This window comes from Amia ocellicauda, chromosome 5, assembly GCF_036373705.1.
Source record: "Amia ocellicauda isolate fAmiCal2 chromosome 5, fAmiCal2.hap1, whole genome shotgun sequence".
In the NCBI taxonomy this organism is placed as follows: Eukaryota; Metazoa; Chordata; class Actinopteri; order Amiiformes; family Amiidae; genus Amia; species Amia ocellicauda.
The window spans coordinates 33,157,004-33,177,183 of record NC_089854.1 but is presented as its reverse complement, the minus strand read 5'-3'; the positions used below and the strand labels follow the sequence as shown (position 1 = coordinate 33,177,183).

General features: G+C 38.4%; 1 protein-coding gene across 2 annotated transcripts in view; it reads right to left on the bottom strand.

Annotated features, from left to right (window-relative positions):
- spata20 (spermatogenesis associated 20) overlaps positions 1-20,180 on the bottom strand; it is a 115,465-nt gene that overhangs the window by 34,483 nt on the left and 60,802 nt on the right. For both annotated transcript variants that reach the window (XM_066704857.1, XM_066704858.1), the window contains exons 14-15: positions 17,670-17,869; positions 11,793-11,873 (exon numbers count right to left, since the gene is read on the bottom strand). In XM_066704857.1, the coding sequence (XP_066560954.1) occupies positions 11,793-11,873; positions 17,670-17,869 (281 nt within the window). The remainder of the gene's footprint in view (positions 1-11,792; positions 11,874-17,669; positions 17,870-20,180) is intronic.

Below are 20,180 nucleotides of genomic sequence, written 5' to 3'. Positions count from 1 at the left end.
TGTTTCAGATCACAGAAAGGCTTTCATGAAAATTAATTGGAATTCAATCAAACCTAACTTACACACATGCACACCTATACCTATTTAAAAACTATTAAAATTATGCCTAGATGCCAGTTGAAGCCTTCACTCATGACAGCATATTTAGAAAATGGAAGATCTCAAATTTTGTCATTGTGTCTCTGGAGTTCAGATTCATATCTACACTGTTCACCATTGTAGGTTTCCCCACTTAAATAATGTCGCGATCATTCATAGACATTATTTACGGTGTACGGGTGAAATCTCCCCGCCCCCACTCTTTGTCATGTCCCGCGCACCTTGAACCCCCTTCCCCCGCTCAAGAATTCGGCTGCACTCCCACCGTTGGACTCGCAATGAATCCCCTCCCCCTTCCGAAACTAAAGTTACATCATTGCAACTCTTGATAAAAGTTGCCTACAGTGCCACTTGAACAGCATTCACTTGCAAGAGAAAAATATTTCTGAACTGGAAACAACCAACCTACAGCTCCACGTGCACCAAGACACTCCTTAGAGAAAACTGGCAAACGTTTAAGAGAAGTTCAAAATGTCTTTTAGATTTTCTAAAGTGTTGAATGAAATGATGCTGAATTGTATCTCCATTGCATTTAGGACTGCGCATGTGAGAGTAGGGTTTGTGAGGAAGGTCTTCAGTTTCAGTCATGAGTGGAGATTAGCATCATCCTGGGAAACAAGGTAATCCATAGCATCCTGTGACTCTGCGTGTGTCTTTTAGCTTGAAGCCTAAGGCATGTTCTATATATATATATATATATATATATATATATATATATATATATATATATATATATATATATATATATATATAATTTAAAGGGCAATGTGGTCTAGGCTGAAACTGTGTAAAATCCAAAGTCTCCTGTCTTTTGGAGGCAGACCATGGGATTTGGAAACCGAACAAAAGATTGCTCCTCTGCAAATCACAGCTGATAAAGATCGCCAGGCTGATCCCCTGTCTTGCTTTAATCAGCTTAGGAAGCCTTTTAATGAGCACACATGGGTAAGTGCTCACACTTGATCAGAGAAGAAACAAAGCCACTTTTTAGACCTGAATTAGCGATGGCATTTTCTTATGTTTTGTTCCTTTTTGAGTGGATCTAAAGGGCTAGGCTTTCTACCTCTTAATAAAACCAAAAGGTATGGCGATTTAAGGTGGAAATACCTGGGAATGTCAAACTAATAGGTCCTTATCTAAACAAATACAGTGATTTAGTGTATGTACTAATTCCTGAAGCAGAACTGAGAGGCAGAACAGTCATATCGAACTCCACTCGAATAGGGGGGCGCCTCCTGTTTCTCAAGATTGTGGGATTAGTCGTGTTATTTTCAGACCAGACACAAACGGAGAGAAGTCAATGCTTATTAATTTTATGTCTGTGTCAAGTTCATTAGGAATCCGTCTCAAACCTAAGACTTCAACCCAACTGAACTGAACTTCCTCCACACTGAAAATACTACACTGTATTTGAGTATATGGAGCAATTTCATTAAAACCAATGCCTCGAGCTTGATCAGAATGATCATTCTTACTGCCTTACTTCGGGGTTTATAAACTCTGGTCATGGATTACCCTTTATTGTTGCTGGCTCCTCTTTGAACATAACTCTCAGTTACTTCATTAAAACCATGATTGCATTCATTATTTTCTTAATTCAAGTTCTTTGGCTATTCTCACATCCAAAAAAGCTGTCGCTTTTAAGTTAATTCACACAATTTCGCAGGAACCTTAAGAACAATTAAAAGGTCTAATGAAGTATTACATTAGAAGTTTAATTAAGTAACCCACAGCTAATTTTGAAGGAAATCCAGCTGTCTCCAGAGGAATTCCAGACTGTTTTATCCAACCATTCTTAAAGTAAGACATGGAAAAACACATTCCTTTTAACCATTTTAACCAATACTCAATTTTGCACACTGGCCCTTATGTATTTACAGTCATCCCTGACGATCACAATTTTCCCATTTTCTTCCACACTGCAGCTTGGTATGGTAAACACTGACCCTGTCTACTCTATCAGCTACCATGACTTTGATGACATTCAGGTTTTCAAAATCCATGTATGGGAAGCTGGATTCAACATACACACATTCTCACATGTTTGCACTGTCAAGCCATCCAGTTCTGAGAATGAGGTCCTGTGTGTTAGGCTGAATGCAGTTCTCAGTGATAATTCTGCAAGCTCACAGGGGACTGGTCACATACAAGGGTCAGATACATGTGATGTGGCAGACTGAGAAAATCCTGGGAGGTGTTGAACCCCCACAAGCCTGGCAGCGTATAGCAAACAATGTTGTCCTACAGGAGCTTGCCATCAGTTTAAACAGCACACCACTCAGTTCTGCTCCAGTCATCTCTGGATCAGGAGGGCTGACCTGGGCTCTGAGTGGGGGCGTTTACTGTCCGAGCTTCTCAGGAGCCCCTAGCCAAGTACTTTGTTGTCTGAGTCAGCAAAGTCATCACCACATTGCCTGCCACTTATTACACAGCTTTTTTAATGCATGCCAGTAATCCCCCCGCAGATGTATTCAAAACTTACAACTGGCAAAGGGTGGAATACCACTTGACTAAGTAGTCGATTCTTTAAAATCTTTCACTTGAATTCAAGTGTATTCAAGTACAATTTTATTTTAGTTGGAGATTATGTAATGAAAGGTGGAGGGACAATATGTTTGATTATTGTTTTATTTATTCATAATGTCTCACAGAACTCCATTTATGTTCCTAAACAGGTCCCATTGGCTAATGCAAAACCATAAACCATCTGGGGCTGTACAGTAGTTGCCCGTGTTCCAGTTGTGTGTGCAGAGCTTTAAGCGCAGTACTAAGTATCCATGGCAGGCACAAGAGCCATCACTCAGCCCTAAGGCAACTCTCCATCCACCTAACATGACAGGAGCCCATCAGGTGCGGAGTTCCAGCTTGCTTAACTGGTGTTCCAATTGGCTGATCGGCTGCCCGTTGCTATGGCAGCAGTACCTAACCCATTTGGGGGTTCCCTCCAGCTAGCAGCATGCAGAGGTATGCTGGAGGGGGGCTCGCAAATAACTTTGACGCTGTATGTCAGCTGTCAGACTGATACAGTAATTAGGAATGATTACTCTACTAGACCCCACTAATTCAAAGCCAACACAGCAGGTGAGCTGAAAACTATATTTCCATCACTGATCCTGTAATTTCTTTTGATGCAGTTCCCTGGGTTACTGTCTGAGAGACATGTTTCCCCTGCTAGATTTAAAGCAGAGGTCCACAAGGTTTTCTTTTAAGTTATCTGCGACGGATATGTGTACATATAATTACATAAAGAGGATTCCGACAACCCCAAAGCCCAAAACATAACAAGGACAGGGAGCTTTCTGCGCTCTCTAAAAATAGATGTTTACTCTTGAGGATTTCTTCAAGAGATTATTTCACCACATAGAGCATAACACTGAAGGATGCATCTATATTTTAGCAGGCTCCCTGGCTTCGCAATCAACAGTGTAATTCAGTTTGCTTTAGTCGCGCCCAAGTAAATTAAGCAAACAATGTACCTAGTATATCTGCACAGGACTGAATGCAAGTCTGGATATGTACAGCTAATTCTCATCAGACATCTGCTAATAGAAAACATCCAACAGGGACGGCATACATACAGTAACTCATTACTGAGTGAAATGCTCAGCCCCCCCCCACATCCCAATCCCTTCCATCGCATTTATAAAACTTTTTTTTTTTTTTAATCCATTAAAATATTCACAATGCATAACTATATGAATCTGAGGGCTATCATTTGAGGTTGCCCAGTCTGTATCATTGGTCACTGTCAGTCTGGTGTCATTTCACATGGCTACCTTACAAAGCACTGTCCTAGGATCAGCCTTATTGCAATGCCACTCCAATGCTCTTGTAAGACCCCATTTAGAACACTGTGTGCAGTGTTAGTCACCACCAGAAATATTTAGCTCCTAACAACCAAGCAAGAAGCAAGTAGGGCCAACATGGACTCCACTCATCTCTAACCTTTCTGTAGTTCTTATGAGCTTAAGACTGAGGCAAATTCCACACTAGAGACAGCATATTGTTGTATAAACTATTTCATTTTCCAATATATGCCTTCCCTAGAGGAACCATTTATACAGGGAAGTGATTTCCATTGCCCATAATGATACCAGTCAATGGAAACTAACATAATATGAATCTGTTTGTTTTGAGGGCTGGAGATCTAGCAGACATCTTTCAAATGAAGCCCGGAACAAAGAAAGGGCCTTCAAAGTCAGTGCGTCTACAAACTGTGACGTGTCATCTTGACTACGTGAGAGGGACTTGTAAAAATGCAGAGTTTCTGTCACTGAAAAGCACCCACACGTGAGAGAGGACAGAGAGCCTGAAGCATGTATGGGGTTAAAATTTCAAGACAGTGCATAGCCAGAGAATCTGTGGCTAATTCGATTTCCTGATTAGCCTAAAGCAGCTATAAAACAGCTTGGCTTGGGAACGCATACAGATACGATAATCAATTAGATTGTGTGGGTTACAGCAGGACATGCACTGCCTTTGACTGCAGTTTGGGGAACTTGAGGTATCTGAGAATGTAATTGTGTGCTGTGAAGAATATCCTGCAATACAGTTTTGGCCACAGATGCAATGAGACATGTCCAATATTGGATCTATCACCACTGGGTCCAGGGTAAGTCCTAGTACTTGCAGAATCTCTTGGCAAGTATACAGTAAACATCATACAGTGGGTAATTAATCATGGCCAAATTATCTTCTGCACTTTTGTTTTTATTGACATACAAAGATTGCAGAGGGGACAAACTATAGCTTGATTCAGGGGAGTCTGCAATGCTCTATTGTTGTTCTTTATGAACCATGAAACATGGCAAGTGACAAAAAAAGGAAGTCTCATGAATTACCTATCCGTCACTACAATAGTAAATAAAGCATCTAATGTAATTTCTCTTAATACTTCTGTTGTACTGCATTAGATACAAAGTCAGTCCAATAGGCAGTTTAATTAAAATGAATAGATTGAGGTGTTTGTAACGAAAATAATCTCTTAGCTCTCTAATAACTTGTTTACACTTAATATAAGTAGGGAGGTCGAATGTTCAATAATTTTTCACAGTTTACTCGATTTGTCACGATGGCTTCGAGTAGACACTTCTGCTTCAACATGTGTCTCGATTTACGCGGTATCGACTCATGTCTCTGGACTACTGAATTAGGACGTAACTTCGGGGGATGACTGTACATGAAATCCACTATCTGCATCACTGTGACTGTCCCACGGCGCTGCTCACATACCTGTACATACACACACAAGATATTCTCTTGTATTGCAATTTTATAATGCTCTTAAGTCGCCTGCTCGCATTGAGACTGACGTCAGAGCTGCGTGCGCAGTGCAGCCTATTGATTGACAGAGTGAGGGACAGGAGGCAGGATCTCGCCTCCCAGCCTGGGAGAGTGACGTGTGATATTGTCAATCTTCCATACTTCGAGCCTGGATTGGCTCTGGTCAATTTGTTTTATAAATCTTGTTAATAACGGCAAGTGTGCAGAACGTCAGCCCTATTTTGGTATATTTTGATGTTACAATACATATCAGCATACTTTGATGTCAAAATGCGTGCAGGTTGGCAGGTCTGTACTGTTGTGTTTAAATACTGGGGTTACCACATTGTTTCACTACCAGCTCTGTGACTCTGCATTACAGATGGATCTACAGACCCTAATGATAAAGTCCAATGAAAGCTGACAGTGCATTACTGTGCAAAATATAACAATGTACCAGGGGTCATGGCGCCATTCATATGCTATATTTCCAAATGCGTAAAAATTTGTATAATATATACCTGTCTTGGGGAAAAAACACAACCCAACAACAATCAACATTCTGCTATGGATTGTTTTTGTTTAAAGCTTCAAATTCAGTTAATCATCTGCATTGCCCCGTTCTACGGCTATGAAATAGTTTGTTATTTCAAAGATTAGCAGAAATAAAAAAATTGGCAGAGGGGGGGAAAGAAGGAGCTTCATTACTTTATGCTATGATAATTTTAATTAACAGGAGAAAGGATATGTTTAACCTGCAGCCAGAAGGCCTGTGTGATGCATGGAGCTGCGGCATCAAAGCAGGCCAGCAGCCGTGAGGGGCTCCCCAGAGAGGGGGCCCTCACAATGGTGTTTACACCCCGAGCTGCCTCTGCTGCAGAGTAATTACCTGGACACCGATTTGTTTACTGGATACCAACATGACAGTGCTGATACATCTTCTCCTTTCTGACAGCCACCTGCTAGGAGGAGTGAGTGCCCCAGTTTCCACCAACAGCTGTCCTCAATTTCATTTATTAACTTCTGCTTTCCTGACTCTGTAGATGCAACTGGGGTGATCCCCTCATGGATCTTCGGGAATATCTGAATGGGAGTCCGACATCCACCCTCCTTTACTGTGCCCTGGTTATCTCACGTCCAGTCCTCGATAGTGATTGTTTTAAACTGTCTATCTGAAGCTGGAAGTCAATGATGTTGTCTCACAGAATAAGAGCTAAAGTGTCAAGCTGCTGGGCTTTTGCTGATTTAAGAGGGTAAACACATTAGTCAGGGTTGTAGTTTCAGCAGCAGCAGCTTACATTACAGGGCAATGTTGTTAGTGTATTTAAAGAGCTGCTCAACTAATAATGTATTGCATACAAATGCTGACTTGTAGATATTTAAATGAAATAATTAGGCTCTCTAGATGTCACCTGGTTCCTTAGGCATTTGTCTTGCTTATTCAGCCTCAGATTTGACAGGTTGTGCTCTCTGTAATTATTTATCAGTATATACAAGGGACCATTTTTGTTTCCTTTAACATATATGGTGGCTGACCTGATTTTGACTGTGACGTTATAAACAAACATCACGCATGAATGTTTTTTGACATTTGATTCTGTTAAATGTTTTATAAGTAAGAACAGAAATGTAGTCCTGCACTAACCTTGATTGAAACGGTTGGATTTCCCAGTATTTCCCAGTATGAAAAAGGTCTGTGCAAAGCTGAAGCACTTTCATTTCTGGAGGTTTACTCTTAAAGGCAACCCACACAGAAATTCTGTCCTAAAATTGCTATTTTAAATAATCAGTTCAGCCTTGTCAGGCTGCCGCCGTTTAATCTGAGAATTTGGAAATGCTTATTTGTTCCTAACAATGAGAGATCATAAGCTAATCATTAAGCTGTACTTGTAGTCAGGGTACACTGGGCCATGGAAACATAATCAATAAAATAATAATTTCACTGTGTTATACAAATCTGACAGTAATATTGTCAAGTGAAAAAGTGAGAATGCCTGTTGTCCTTTCAGTGCATTTTTTTTTTAATGCCACCCTGACACTCTCAATATTATAATACTTCACTCTAACCAAGAAAGTGACTTAATATTTCTGGAAATAAATTATTTTTTTGCATTAATAAAGAGAGGCAGGAGACAAAGTATATACAAAACTCAACTAAAAAATAAATACATTGAACCCAGCTCTATTCAACATATGATATCAACCAAGATTCTGGCTATATTCTATTCTATTTATGTACACTCTTTTTGTATCTACTGAAGTCTTTTAAAAATAGATCGCTTTCACAAAAAGTGTCATTATGTTCAATTCTTAAACAAACTGAAAAAGTTACAGATCACAATACAGATATTGAAGGATAGTTCAAATGTTACACCACTTTTAGGTCAACATATATATTCTTGTAGGTTCAAAGCATAAAAACCTCATAACAACCAACAGCCTATGACAGTCTGCACATGTTTCTTTATTAATCATTTTAACAGCAATATTACAATTCAGAAATGTCCAGGCAGCTTTGCACGCTAGACTTGCTAAACTTTAATTAGAAAGCATATGCTTTGAAACTTTCTGTGGTCCTGGTGCAGTTCCAAAATCACTTCCGTTGAGGGCTAAGGATTTTTTGTAATCAACATGTTGATGAGCGTAATTTTGCAAAACAAAAGACATTCTAAACACAAGGTGCAGAAAAATGCATACGGATTCAGGTCAGTCGTTATACCTTGTGCGTTTCAATCCAAATGAAGAAGCACCTTGTTTCCCCTAAACGTTAACAGCCCTAGTTTTGTAGTCAGAGAGTCGATTCTGGCATTACAATATAGAACTGAACTGTAGAAACAACTTCATCAGTAAACAGTGTGTTTCTGACAGTGATGAAATTGTCTCTGGATTTTTTTATGATCTAGTTAAACAGAATAAAAAATAATAATAATGATAGAATGAAAGCTGATTACAATGGACTTGCCCTTACTTGTCTTTGCAAAACTACAGGGGATAGTAAGAGGAAATCAATAGCACATTTGCAGCCTGTCAGCACCACTACAGGTAGCATTTCAGCACCTTACTGACTGATTGAATGCTAAGGGGAGTTCTGTTACACTGATGGATTTAAAAGGAAAGGGGACAAATGCAAAAAATATATATATATATATTTATTTAAACGTTACATTTGTATTAATTAGCATCTCTCCCAATTTGTACTTTGTGTCTTTGGTTTTTGTGGTCTATAAATCATACGACCTTATTTCGGCAAATATATACCTTCCTGAGAAATTTAGGCTTGTACTAAAGGACTTAAGGAGACAGCTTTGATGTTCTGTGTTTTACGACAGGCCTGTGCTCACCAAAGTACGACAGATAACACATCCATGCTGGAAGACCCCCCTCAACTGACAAATGGGCTGCCATGACCGTCTCCACAGAGACCAGCATCACATTCCAATTGAAGATTTATTTTGTGAAACTCAGAAATTCAAGTTACTTTATATATTGCATAGACCAGGGCAACAACCCCAAATACAAACTACATGCTGCTAACAGAAGTGTTACCCAGCTTCTTCCTCAGTTTGATAACAGACAATAAAAGGTGACTCAAAACTTACTGACACTTAAGTAATTCTAGCTCAGGACCAAAACAAGCTCAAGCCATGTTTGGTCTTAAAAGAAAGACCATTAGCTAAAACAACCATTGGACCATTTATATTTCACATACAATGCAACATTAACATTTGGTAAGAGAAGTATTCACATATCCTAATTGATCCTGCACTGACATGGGCATCAGACCAGCCCCCCTGGGATTCCAAGAAGACTAAAATTGAACACCTGGCTTGTTTGGTATCAACTGTAAGGTCATGCTTTGAGGGACTTGAAAATGTAATTGATAGAACTAAAACTTGACAATATAGAGAGCTGGAAACTCTAGGTAACATTTGAGCCATTTTCACATTCCTCAAAGCCATCACACCCCAATACACATTCTGTAGGAATCAAGGGAGAGGAATGGCAAAGACTGCTTCGATTCGAATTTCAACTTTATTACCTGACCAACCAGAAGTTTGGAAGGAAAGAGAATAGAATCTCTCTGTCTAAAATATATAAAACGGAATGCTAAAACTAGCAATTTGGAGTGGCACAATTAGGAGTGGAATGGAACAACCTGGAAGAAGAAATCAAGGAGACGAAATCCAGGAAGACTGAACGGAACCAGAACCAGAACTTCTCCACCAAAAACCTGAAAGATTTACAACCGTCCTCAAGTCGACACAGTCTGCCAGCCCTCCCCGCTTTCGACTGTCTGCATAACTGAATCTCAGTAAACCACACAGGTAGTATATTTCGTGTACTAGTCAAGAATTAGGTAAACCACAGTTACATAAAATCTAGTTGTGTATGAGATCTAGATTGTAGGAATGGGCAGCGTAATCATAATACTTGTTTGTTATTTTACATGTTTTGTGCCTTAAGATCTCCTCTCACTCTTTTTCTTTTATATTATCCACCCTGCTTGTCTCTATCCTATCTTTGCAAATACATGTTGTCTATTTACATTTTTAATAAACCTATATCTGTATAAAACGAAACAGCCTCAAGGTTAATTCATGCAGATCAACCTCATTGCTAATATTGTGGTAACTTGCACATCAACCCGGTCTCATTTTCAGAGGACTTGACCACTATGGGTTGCATGTGTGGGGGGTCACTAGATAACAGGACTTTATTCAGCAATTATTATTTCTTCGGATATTGATACCGGATAAAATGAAAACTCTAGTTTAAAGTCCTAAGACAATCGAAGGTTCTTAAAACAATAACTGTAATGATAAATTACAACAATTTGTCCATTGCAACATTTTGGCTGTATCTTATCTTATTCACCAAACTATTTACAGGTCTTACTAAGTGCTGAACAGGTTGATTGGTCAGATTTCAATGAGCAGATTGTTTGTTTGGTTTCCAAAGGAAAAGTATGTGGGGCTCGATAAAATGTGATATTGTACTGTTGAAATTACTTCAGGAATGAAACCATAGACCAGCACAAGCAAGGAAAATGTCAGGATTAGAAAAACAAACCATTTAAATGAAAAGAAAACCTCCAGTAACGTCATGTTAAAGTCATAATATTATAAAAGCAGAGTGACTTTTATTTTTTTTTAAACATGGCAAGAATGTCTAATGCACTGGTAGTAATCATGGCCTGGCTTGGCTTTGCTTTGTGATGGGTATGCTAATTTGTTTTTCATTATGGAATTAAACACCATTTTCCAGGTAAGAACTATGTTAGGAAATATAAGCTTTTCAATTGTAAAATGTAAATGTAAAATCAATGTAAAATTAAAATTCATTAGGTATAGAGTAATTTACTTGTAATATTTATTTATATAATTTGTAGTCACTAGGAAAAAACTATCATTGAATACTTGAGTATACATTTAATCTTTAAAAGCAAAGATTGATGTTACCAATGTTCAGTCAGAAGTAGTACATATTGATCCAATAAGATTACAGACACCAGTGGATTCGTTTTACAGTGTGTGGATAAGTCTGGCCTCCAAACTGAAAATAAGCATCGCTGCATTGTAAATTACTGAATTCCTAGCAAGGTCAGTGCGACTTCTATTATGTCCGTTTTGTAATGGAAAAAACAGCTTTTCCTAGGAAAATAAGATGACCCCACCCCCCCCTGCACTGAAATATTGTATTATAATGGGAGAGTTAAAGTTAACACATTAAATGTAATGAACTGGAGTAGACCATATTTATATATATAAAAAATAGTCCTATTAACTCAAACTAACCAGACAACAGACAAATTGAATAATTGTTCAAAATGTATTTACCAGGCAGTAGGTTACCCTTAGCTTTAATGACTACTGTTCCAGAAAGGTACATGTTCCAAACAGTTGGGGAAGTACAGTGTTCCCAATGCAGAGCTGCTTCTATAGACCATCTATGGAATTAGGGACACCAACAGCCACAGTATTGTGTCGAGGTATGTTGTCCTATTGATCCTTATTATACAATTAAATCAATAGGAGTACACTGTAGTTCACAATGTCATCATCACGGTGCCCTTCCGTTTAAACCAGGCGCAGGCCCTAGCAGAAACCATGAGAAACACAACCAAACCACCACACTGAACATCTTGACCAACATACCTGCAGTACACTTGGTTATGGAGGAGCCTCACCTGAAAGCCTGCTGGGATTATAGGCAAATCAGTGAGGCCCCATCTACTGTTGCCCAGGATAAGAAAGGCTCCTAATGATATGCTTCAGAGCCAGTACAATCCTGCATTGTTCGTCTGACCCAGGGTGACAAGCTGATCTTGTCAACTCCCTCCCGTTTCTAAGCCCCCCCACTGCTGGGCAACACCCCTGGCTTTTACCCTCTACCTGCCTGGAGGTGGCAGAGAAAATATTGCTGACACTTACTTTGTTGGGAATGAAGTGTGTGTTGACGCAGGCGAGGAGACTGATGGTGTCTTCAGAGTCTGGTTGGCCACAGATAACAACCTGTCATGAGAGAAGGGCAGAGCAGAGGTGAGATTCCGGCAAACAGTCACAGTAATGAAGCTGTGAGGAGGGCTCGTGCCATCAGAGATAGGCTGCCCTGAGCTGAACCTCCAGCTTGTTATTTTAGTCTAGTCTTATACCAGTCCACCTACTAACAGACAGCAAAATGTTAACAATGAGTATGATAGGTCCATATCAAAATAGTTTTTTTGTGTGTGCATATATATATATATATATATATATATATATCAGATATATATCAGGAGGTCTGAAAGCTCTATTTGCCAAGTTACAGAAAGGAACTTAAGTACCTCTCTGTAGAGCACAGATAGTTTTAAAATTTCGAATTTTAGGGTGTTCCTGGGGGACGAACAAAATGAACCATTCAACTCTGTAAATCTTACCTCTACAAACTACATTCTGCTACTTTCCTTCAATGTTTTACAAATCATGGTATATCTATTTATGGTAGGCATACTTGTTAAACAACAAAACGATAGCTGGAAAATTCTTCAAGATCTATTGTACAGCGGGATATCCTAGATTCAAAACTTAGAAGCTCCCCTCAAGAATTGTTTTTAGAAGCGATGCTTGCTACCATTGGCTGTTATACAAGACAATTATTTTGTAGTACAAATACCTAATAAACAGACTAATAAAGGCATAGTTTACAAATATTAAAGTTTCTTTTGAGTTCAAGGAAATGTTAGCCTAAATGTGGGAAAACAAAAGTACATTTGTGAACGGATAAACCTTATTCTTTTTTCAGCTACTTCAGTTGATCTAGAAAAACATAGTGACCTAAAAAACACAAACGATATTTCTCATCTTCTATTTTGTAAGCCATCAAGAGATTACTGGTTGGAATGAAGCATTTCTTTCAAGCTTTCCTTAGTCCTTTTATATTTTCAATAACAGAAAACAAGTGGCTTTGCCAGCAGTCACTGTGCATTTCAAATGACATTTTTGGGAAGTTGTTATGCAGGTTGTATTCAAGTTATTATGATGAGAAAAAAAATCAACACAGAATTCAAATATATTCAGTATTTCATAAAAATAATAGCTGACTGAAAAATCATCAGCATTTACAGCAACTCATTCATTACTATAAAGGAAAAATAGTGTTACATTCTTAAAACGTATTATAAAACAAAGGTAATGTCACGTTTAGAAAAAAATCATTAGTGTCAACATTAGATACTTATGTTAAATCTTAGGATAGGTTTGGATCATAATATTACATACAATATTGTAGACCATCTAGTAAAAAAGTTTGTGAAAATAATCAAAAACCTGTCTTACAAACCCATATGTATAAACTGCAGCACTGGCCACTATAGAATCAGGTAAAGAGACAAACTATCCCAGATCAATTGCACGTATAGTGACAGGTGATTTCCTGTAACTCCACTTTTCTTTCTTTGCTAACCTGAAGCCAATGTAAGAAGATGTTATTTGCATTGTATTAACCCAGAGCCATTTATCTATCTTTTCATCCCACTGATTTTATAAGACAAGTTGATGGAAAAGACAAATCCCCCAAGTTACTTGTGACAATTTTGACTTGAAAGGCCTCAATGGTCATGCAAAACCCACAAAACCACCATAAAGATTGAAATGAATGGTATTCTACAGTCTGTCATGTCATGAACCCCAGTCTGTGACAAATTTTGTGACAGCATAAGAAATTGCTAATCTGCAGTATAGTGCTGTAGCAGAAGAGAAAAAAAATACTTTGGGATGTTTTGAAACATTCAGGCTACGATGGGGTAACATGAGTTTATGATCTACTTAAATTTTCATAGAAAGGTGTGGATTGAATAAACGCTGTTTGGGGTGAATACATATCAGAAAGGCTTTAGGCTGGAGATAGATTATGAATATTGGCCATGGGTCACTAATTGATAATGAAGTTATCAACAAATTTAAGGTCAATAATCAAGTTGCTGGAATAGACCATTGCTCTGTCAACTCAATTGAAGTTTTACTTTATGTGTATTATGTAAATTATGAGTTTCAATACTTGGTTGCAAATCCTTTGCAGTCAATGACAGCCTGAAGTCTGGAACCCATAGACATCACCAGATGCTGGGTTTCTTCCCTGGTGATGCTCTGCCAGGCCTGTACTGCAGCTGTCTTTAGTTCTTGCTTGTTCTTGGGGTGTTTTGCCTTCAGTTTTGCCTTCAGCAAGTGAAATGCTGCTCAATTGAATTCAGGTCAGGTGATTGAATTGGCCATTGCAGAACATTCCACTTCTTCACATTTAAAAAGTCTTGGGTTGCTTTCACAGTATGCTTCGGGTCATTGTCCATCTACACTGTGAAGCGCCATCCAATGAGTTTTGAAGCATCTGTCTGAATCTGAGCTGATAATATAAGCATAAACACTTCAGAATGTCAGTAGTCACATAATTAATAGATACAAGGGAACCTGTTCCCTTGGCAGCCATACATGTCCATGCCAAAACACTACCTCCACCATGCTTCACAGATGAGGTGGTATGCTTTGGATCGGGTCTACACACTTTTCATCACACACACTTCATCACGGGGTACGCGCATGGTCTCTTTTGATTTAGATCGAATATTCTTTAATGACCTACGATTCCAAAATAGACTTTTATCAAATCCAACATTGACGGCAGGTTTGGTCTGTTTTTCAACTATTTAATTTCACCCACCCCTAAGTTCTAACGTTTTTCAACAGTTTAATTTCTCCTTTTTCCTTTCTCTTTTTATTGATTAATGCATCACTCAGTCTGCAATCAGTGTAAAGGAAGCTGTTTACGTATGATCTAATATTCCAGTAATACATATTGGGAGGAATACATACATATGAACCAGCATGTATACATAATGTGCAGTACACCAGGTGAATATTTGTAGTTCGTGGTCACTCAATGTAAGTTTTTGTTGTTGTATTAAATAATAATAATAATTAGTCATGAGAGAGAGATGGGGAGGAGGGGAGAATAATAATAATAATAATAATAATAATAATAATAATAATAATAATAATGGCAACGTTGTGTGTTAGCTGTAAATTAAGCCTGTCGCCAGCCCGACACCAATACAAAATATTTAATTCAAAAGGAAAATTATGCACTTGCTAAGCTGATCAGAGGACAGGCAGACGAGCTAGATCACCTGCGATTCTTCAATTGTTTATCAAAAAGTGCACAAATACATAAAGAAGAAAAAAAGAGAATAATAAAATGAACTTTTCACAAAATAAACTGTGTAAACTGGAGTGTACATCGGTATCCACATATGTAGGCAGACATAATATTACAGCCAAAATAGTCAACAAAAGAGCTTTGAAATGTCTCTGTCTATTACAACTGCATATCAATGCAGAAAATTTACTTTGCAGATATTTACTTTTAAATTGCAAAAGCTGCACAGCGGCTAAGCCGCTACTAGGGTTACATTGTTTTTAATGTTATTGTCTGCTCCTTTTATCTGACCTATTTATTCATTGTATTCTATTGTGTGAATAAACTGCTCTTTTGGGCATCTTTTTGAATTACACTTCAATATTCTTACTTTAACCAAAGGGTACCTGTGTTGGGTTGTTTCAGTTTTGTTAAACGAAACAACAAAATAAATAAATACATAGATTAATAAAAAATGAAATAAATCTAAATTTATATATTATTTATGTATTTATTTCATTTTTTATTTATGTGTTTATGATTGCACAAATTACCGTCCGAATTTATTTACTGAATTGAATATCTACTTTGAAAAACTGACTACAACTGCCGGTCTACAGGTCTGTTTTGAAATCATAGGACATTAAGGAATTTTCTATATAAATCAAAACATACAGACCATGTGTAATTTGTAACTGAATATGCATATTGCAGATGAATATGCAAAAAGGTGATGAACTGACGCTGGTGATGAAAAGTGCGTGATGAAAAGATGTGCTCCCCATCGGATCATGAGCAGTTCCTTCCCTTCTCCATACTCTTCTCTTCCCATCATTCTGGTACAAGTTGATCTTTGTCTCATCTGTCCATAGGATGTTGCTCCATAACTGTACAGAGTTCTTCAGATGTTTTTTGGCAAACTCTAATCTGGTCTTCCTGTTTCCTGTTTACATCTTGTGGTAAACCCTCTGTATTTACTCTGGTGAAGTCTTCTCTTGATTGCTGACTTTGACACAGATACGCCTCCCTCCTGGAGGGTGTTCTTGATCTGGCCAACTGTTGTGAAGGGGTTTTTCTTCACCAGAGAAAGAATTATTCTGTCATCCACCACAGTTGTTTTCCGTGGTCTTCCGGGCCTTTTGGTGTTCCTGAGCTCACCAGTGCATTCTTTCTTTTTCAGAATGTACCAAATAGTTGATTTGGCCACACCTAATGTTTTTGCTATCTCTCTCTGAAAGGTTTGCTTTGATTTCTAAGGCAAAACTGAAGGCAAAACACCCCAAGAACAAGCAGGAACTAAAGACAGCTGCAGTGCAGGCCTGGCAGAGCATCACCAGGGAAGAAACCCAGCATCTGGTGATGTCTATGGGTTCCAGACTTCAGGCAGTCATTGATTGTATCAAGTATCAACTGTTGAATTTATATACTTGGCACTTCATAGCGTGTTTTCCAGATGATTTTTGTCTTTACATTTTCATAACTCAGTGTAACTGTACAGCAGTAAAAGAGTACAGCACATAACCCCAGACAGTGGCCTGCCCTCTCAGTAAAGTCAAATATTGAAAGACTTTGTGGTATAATTAGCCTTTAAAGATGTCATTATTGACAGTTTCATGTAATCTGTACCGTTTGAAAACAAAACAAAACCCAGGGTATTGTAAGGTTGATAGATGAAAGCATATATGATGGAAAAAAAATACAAATTACAAATTTAAGTCAATAAATATAGGCCTGTTCAATCAGGGAGAAGAAGTGATAAAGAGCCCTCTCTCTCTACAGCAGTCAAGGTTCTTCTGTTGCTAAGCCAGACTTCCCTCCCTTCCCCTCTCTCTCATTCCCATTTTTTCTCTAGAAACAGCTCTAACAAGCTCACCTGCTACCCATTCAACCTTTCACATGGCTCTCCAGTGCAACGCAAGAGTCAGTACAGATGGCTACATCTCTCTCTCTCAATACCAGCTCCTCAAAATAAATTTCCTGTAGTGAGCGCAGAGGTCTTTTTATGATTGACATAGGTGGCAAAGGAGGAGCACAAACAAGAGTAAAAGGGATTCTTCTCTAAAAAGCTTCCTCCGGTTTCTCTTTTACTGTTGATGTTTGCTTTAATTTGTGTATTATTTATGTATTTATTTATCCATTCATCCTCATTTGAGAGTCACCCTCCCGTGAAACGGTGTTTCTAACAGATAGTGCAAACGCCCATCCTGTCAAAATATGAATTACAAATGGGATGGCTTTAAGACTTCACATTATCTTCAAAATATATATATTTAAAAAAAATATATAATTATAAATGACAACCCAATCAATGCCAGCCTTCAAAAACAAGCTAGTCTTCCAAACCTTACGATTTGCCAAAAAAAAAAAGATTGAACTGGAGTTTTAATAATGAAGAAAGCAACCACATCAAAAAGAGAGTAAGGCCAACCATAATTACGTCTGTTTTACCTTTTTCATATTCCTGTAGCCATCATTGATCTCTGGGTTGTCTGATTCCCAGCAAAAGCAAAAAAAAAGCCGAACAAGATCAATTCCTAGTCTCCTATGAAGGTATGCCAAATTAAAATAAAGCCATAAAACAAAAAAACAGGAACTCTGACAGCCAGTTTCAGCTGAACCCAAAAGTTCCATGCGATCAGTACCTGTCTGAGAGTGTGGTAGTGTGCCATTAGTGCCCGCACCATCTCCGGCAGGGCAATGGGAACTTTGATGAGCCTGATGGAGAACGCAGCCAGGATCTGCTTCGCCTGCTCGGCCCACTCTGCTCTACCCGTGTAGTGGGACAATTTCAGGAGGTTGAGAGCAGATTCTGAGTTGGCACTGGGTTCAGCTCCGTCCTGATCTGAAACACACAGAACAGAGGGAGGAAATATGTCATCCTGGCTTGGTCAAAAAACAACAGAAGCTGAGTGAACAAAAGGCTATAGATGCTTATGTGCTTCCCATGACAGATAAATGTTGCAGGTCTTATGTTGGCCAAGCTCCTAGTTAAAAGCAATTATGCAATTTGCTATTCACATTCTTATCACCTGAAAAGCAATGCGAAATAAGGGGGGATTTTCAGGTTACCATCCCAGGGAAAAAGCAAGACTACGTCACATTGCATAAGTCTTGTTATTATGCAATATATTTCTGATAAGCTGAACTTCTTCTCAGGGGTTTAGTCTGTACCTCTGTAAATCTTGAGTTTCGAACTGCTGTTGATTGAACATCTAGAGGGGCTATTCAATCACAGAAAGTAGGAGACCCAGTCATTAGATGGAGATGCATCTCCTCCCCACTTAGAGACATGACATTGAGGGTACAGGAACACATCTGTCCAGAGCGTGGCTCATGCAAAGACTTTGGCCACCACTTGAATGAACTATTCCACTAAAAAGTTGAAAGTATTCATTCCCCTTCATTTCAGTCAATGGTTAATTTAACTATACCTATTTATCGTTGATATGTTCAGGGTTTGATGAACATTTGAGAGAAAGCTGTAAAGATTCCAGTTCACTGAAGACGGGGCATGTAAACTTTGGAGTGGCAATACATTAAATAAACATCAGAACTGAGTTCAACTGACGCTGACAACTGGAAAAACTGAGACATAAATAGGGAGAAGGAACTGGTAATAACAGCCACTAATGGTTAATAACTTACAAGTGGTTTGTTGGTGTTTTTGGAGTCCTGGCTTGCAAATATCTAATGGATGAATGTTCTGTGTTTCTTTAGCCAGCACCCTGTCTGCCATGTAATCGTGATCCTGCTCTGCTTCTCTCACAGCCTGTCCGGCTAATCAGATTGACATGCTGAGTGCTGAGGAGAGTTGCAATGTGCTACCCAGCACATTAATGTAGGTTCAGTGCAAGTGCTGCGGTCAAGTCTGCTGGTAGAAAATCCGCTTGAGCGAAACCAAAAGTTTTTGTTGTTTGTTTGTTTTTGTTTTATTTGTTGTCATTTTGTTGAGGAAAGAAGGGGATTAGGAATAAACATTGTTCTTCAGCAGAAGTCATGGACCTCAGGCTGCACATTAAATGACTCAGTGTGTTCTCTCTCCCTCAGGGTGGATGGGGGCATCAGGCAGTGTTTGAGAACCGGCCACAAAATTCAGCAAGGCCATTTAGCAAGGCTGAAGGAGGTTCCAGATCACAGTATGCAAAAAACTGCTGAAGAACTCTTGTGACAGGCACAGAGCCAACTTCTCTTTCACATTGTGAGCACCCCGAATCTAAACTACAACTAATACCCCATTTCCACTGGCCACATTTAAGTGCACCTCTGTGGAGCTGGGCTGTAACTGTACACCTAAACTTTTCTGCCAGCGTTTCTATTCATTGTCATGAGGTACAGCTGCCATAGGACGTGATTGTGAAACACCAAAGGTCAAAACACATCCTGGGACACTCGGCATTCTGGAGGCTGAAATACCATAAACATGAAATTGCAATAAACTTTGGACTGAAACGTTTTTAAAATATCTAACAGATGAACACCAGATATTCAAAAGTAGAATGGGATATATTGATATTGATACAAATATTTATAAAACAAATTGCATGTTGGAAAATGATGTGTTAATTTTGAAGTATCTGCTCCAGTTTCGTCTAGTTTGTTTTTGAGCACCACGTCTGTAAAATAAATAAATGTGTATTAGGTATCATGATCCGATTAACATTGACAATATAGCTTACTTTAAGTATCCATGATATTTTCCCTTATTCTCTTCTGGAGAATTAAACTGTGTGGCATTAATAAATAAAGTACATGTGTGTTTAAATCTGTCCCATGTAGCCACTTAGCATATCATGAAATATACAGTATGAAATATAATGTCACAGCCTATATATGTAGTTTCCTAAGAACAACTAAACATGTTTAGGCTATATAAATACGGTTACAACACTCTGGAATGCATAACTTACTCAGTTTTTCACAAATTCGGTATTAGCATTTTTATTTCTGTATAACCTACAGAAGCGAAATAAGTGTCGCTAAATAAATGAATCACACATCAATGACATCATGTTCAGATTCAACTTTTATTTTGTATGGGATTTCTTTAAATATTACCTTGTACTGACACCGTTATTAATGGAACAGATAGTGGTTGTATTAATCGCCATGTTTTCAAGGTAGAGATGTATTTCTGCAGTCGGTAAAGCATCTAT